At 43.7% G+C, this 4060-nt stretch overlaps 1 protein-coding gene across 2 annotated transcripts in view; it reads left to right on the forward strand.

The window, feature by feature from the left end:
* Nucleotides 1–4060, forward strand: part of ezh1 (enhancer of zeste 1 polycomb repressive complex 2 subunit) — a 29855-nt gene that overhangs the window by 21569 nt on the left and 4226 nt on the right. For both annotated transcript variants that reach the window (XM_058050184.1, XM_058050185.1), the window contains exons 18-23: nucleotides 50–175; nucleotides 1680–1858; nucleotides 2082–2177; nucleotides 3117–3198; nucleotides 3273–3353; nucleotides 3415–3499. In XM_058050184.1, coding sequence (XP_057906167.1) covers nucleotides 50–175; nucleotides 1680–1858; nucleotides 2082–2177; nucleotides 3117–3198; nucleotides 3273–3353; nucleotides 3415–3499 — 649 coding nt within the window. The remainder of the gene's footprint in view (nucleotides 1–49; nucleotides 176–1679; nucleotides 1859–2081; nucleotides 2178–3116; nucleotides 3199–3272; nucleotides 3354–3414; nucleotides 3500–4060) is intronic.

Consider the following 4060-nt stretch of genomic DNA (forward strand, 5'->3'; position numbering starts at 1 on the left):
ACACATCACAGCGTGGCTATTTTTAAACAGTGCCGTTCTATCCTTCCAGATAACTCGTCCAATCAGGTGTACAACTACCAGCCGTGTGACCACCCAGACCACCCATGTGACAGCACCTGCCCGTGCGTGATAACGCAGAATTTTTGCGAGAAGTTCTGCCAATGCGAACACGAATGTGAGTAATTTTCCCAAAAGTATTGGGACACCATGTTGTGTATCTTTTAAAAGCAGTTTTCATGGCTGTGCTGGAGACGGCGTCCTCTCTCACACACACACACACACACACACACACTCAATTGCATTCATAATAAGACATTATCACCACATCAACACATGGAGTGACACACGCATGCGTTATGATGCTATCCTATTGAGGTGACGTCTAAACCGGCGAGCGCCGTAAAGCGTTTTCCATGCAGATGTTGTCATTCAGTCGCCCTCCCCTCCCCTTCCCTCTCACTCGACCGCCTTTTTCCCGTAGCAGAGGGGAGCCGGAGCCAAACGGGAAGTAGCAAATGTGTGCGGCTCTGAAGCCTTGGAAGGTGATCAAAGGGACGCGGCCGGAGCTATGTGCCTGATTTACGGCATCGCGTCCAACATCAGCAAGATCCCCGACAGCTCAGGATAAACAATGGATGCAGATGGAACGTTTAAAAAGCTGCTCAGAGTGGGAGCCTCTTTCTCCAGACGTTTTTTTTTGTTTTTTTTTTTTCACCCTCAGGCGGAGAGGCTGTTGGCCAGACGTTTAGGTTATTCCCGCCTCTTCTTCTGTTCATCTGCCCACAGGGTGTTTTGTTACAGAAGTGTAATACAGCATATCTGCCAACAGAGGTCACCCTTACTTACTCTCACAGTTCCATATTACTGTATAGGGCAGGGGTCTCAAACTCAATTTACTTGGGGGCCACTGGAGCTAGGGTCTGGGTGAGACTGGGCCGCATCAGGTTTCCAAAAACACCCCAAAAAAACGCATTTATTAAAAACAAAAAATTTTTAAAAAACTTTGCTTTGGTTCCAATTTTCTACAAGAAAAGCTCTGATAAAACATTCCACTGTTGAAAAATAAATAAACAAAAATAAAAAAATAAATAAACAAATCAAGAATAAGGAAAATCAATCAAATCAGTATTAATAAATATACCAACCACATATAGTTGGTTGGTAGACAAATTATTTTTTTCAGATTAAAATGAACAAAGCATTATTAGAGCCCTGTAGACATGACAAAACACGACTATAGTCACATTTATACTTTTTTTTATTTTTTTTATTTACAACATATTGCGCAACTGCAGGGTCTTGAGACACATGCTAACTCGCAAACTAGAGAGCTAGCGACCTAAACGGTAGCCTTCAAGTTATTTCCTTTAAACTTAAATAGCCAAAAACTTACCACTTCCACACGGATAGGGAGGATAACTATTAACAGTTATTTAACCTTTAACATGAACATTAATCAAACGTAATACATTTTTCTGGGTACATGATACCATACAGCATCCATATCAAACAAAAATTAAACTTTCATATCAAGGCAGGGGCCTCAAGCTAGTGTCCTGCGGGCCACATTTGGCCCGCGGGCCGCGTGTTTGAGACCCCTGCCTCTCAGTAGAAGTCATCTGGGATAGGCTCCAGCATATCCGCAACTTTAAAGACCCTTCTTTTTTTTATTTCCCCAGGCCAGAACCGTTTCCCGGGCTGCAGATGTAAGACACAGTGCAACACCAAGCAGTGTCCCTGCTACTTGGCTGTCAGGGAGTGCGATCCGGATCTGTGCATGACCTGCGGCGCTGCCGACCACTGGGACAGCAAAGTGGTCTCATGCAAGAACTGCAGCATCCAGAGAGGCCTGAAAAAGGTACTCAAATATTACATTCACATATCAGGCTTTTTTTTTTTTGGTTTCTAAATAGCGGATTTGATTGAGAATTTAAGCCTAGGTAACTCAAAGGGCGCATTAAACCCATATGAGACATTTGAAGTACACACTTTCCTGGAAAATGTACAAACACTTAGCACTGAGTCCATGAATGAATTCATTGAGGTGTTTAGTGTAAATGAATGTACTTGACATTCCTCAGCACCTCCTGTTGGCGCCCTCCGACGTCGCTGGATGGGGCACCTTCATCAAAGAGCCCGTACAGAAGAACGAGTTCATCTCGGAGTATTGCGGCGAGGTAAGCGCTGTAACATCAAAGAGTGGAGTCGGACTTTTTAATGCATTTGAAAAAACTGTAAAAGAATAAATGCAAAAATCCTGAAGCTGTCAGGCGGAACAACAACAACATAGTTGTTTATCCAAGACGAGACTGAGGGCACCACAGTTGCAGTCACCCCCATGTTATTGGCCGGACAAACTTAGTACCTTGTAGTACCAATGGAAACACAGTAATAGTAAACTGTATAATGTACTTAGCGGGATAAAGCTCAAGCATTCTGAACTAAGGCTAACGTTTGCATGTTTATTTTCTAGTCAGTATGACCACACAAGAACCAAATTGGTGGAATTGAACTCGAGCCTCCTATTTGTGAGGCCTATGTGCTAACCACTTGCAAACCATGCAGCCCCTAAAAGGTTTTATTTCCTTTTATTTATACATTTGGGTAATACGAATTAAAAAGTTAATATAGGGATGTTATTTCATGTCTAGAGGGCTCTAATAATGCTTAAATATTCATTCATGTTCTACCGCTTATCCTCACGAGGGTCGTGGGGGGGAGCTGGAGCCTATCCCAACTGTCTTCGGGCGAGAGGCGGGGTACACCCTGGACTGGTGGCCAGCCAATCACAGGGCACATATAGACAAACAACCATTCACACTCACATTCATACCTATGGACAATTTGGAGTCGCTAATTAACCTAGCATGTTTTTGGAATGTGGGAGGAAACCGGAGTACCCGGAGAAAACCCACGCATGCACGGGGAGAACATGCAAACTCCACACTAAGATGGCCGAGGTTGGAATTGAACTCGGGTCTCCTAGCTGTGAGTTCAGCGCGCTAACCACAAACAAAACATATACTAGCTTATTGCAGTCGTCAGGCTTCCCAGCAACCTTGAATGCAACAAAACATTGGATTTTTAAAAACGTCTGTTTGGCGAATTCGTTTCAGCTCATCTCCCAGGACGAGGCGGACCGTCGAGGCAGAATCTACGACAAATACATGTCCAGCTTCCTGTTCAACCTGAACAACGGCAAGTAGTCACCACGCTCGCTCGCCGCACAGTCCGGCCCGTGTTAAGTCACTTACCGCCTTTCCTCCCAGCAGACTTTGTGGTGGACGCCACAAGGAAAGGCAACAAAATCCGCTTTGCCAATCACTCGGTCAATCCTAACTGCTACGCCAAAGGTAGGTCGTCACGGGCGGGAAGTGGGTGCTGGGTTTTAAGACGTTGCGTTTGCTGCCGTAGTGGTGATGGTGAACGGAGACCACCGCATTGGAATCTTTGCCAAGCGGGCCATCATGCAGGGGGAGGAGCTTTTCTTCGATTACAGGTAAAGTGTTTGGTAGGAAAGTGGCCACCAGGGGGTGCTATTGTTTTTGTGCATGTTAGTCCTTTACAACCAAAACAATGGCAGCCTATTTGAGGAAAAAGCTGCAATATTTAAGCTTTTTTCACACAGAAACATAGCAACTTTTAGCAGTAGTCCTGCCATTTGTATACCTTTGCCTTTTACACAGAACACATCAACATCTAGTTTATTTTATGTTTCTGATAGGGCACTGAAAAGCATGCGTAAAATGTAAAAAAAAAAAAAAAAAAGCAAGATAGGTTGAAAAGCAAACAAGTTACAGGGACTATTCGGTCCTAAATCAATGAACATTTGTCTAATATTGTACCTAACCCATAGGGGGCGCCATAAAACTCATTTACAGTCAGTCCTCATTTATTCAGAATTGACTTTTGTTGGATTTTAATACATGAAACTTCTTAAAAAAAAAAAAACCTCAAAGAAAAATATCTCTAAATATCCGGGAGTATGTTGTTTTTTTTCTGAGGTATTCCTCAAAATTCCTGTGTTCTAACTGCGGTTCTTGGCTTCTTCCCGGCGCAG

This window comes from Doryrhamphus excisus, chromosome 15 (assembly GCF_030265055.1).
Source record: "Doryrhamphus excisus isolate RoL2022-K1 chromosome 15, RoL_Dexc_1.0, whole genome shotgun sequence".
In the NCBI taxonomy this organism is placed as follows: domain Eukaryota; kingdom Metazoa; phylum Chordata; class Actinopteri; order Syngnathiformes; family Syngnathidae; genus Doryrhamphus; species Doryrhamphus excisus.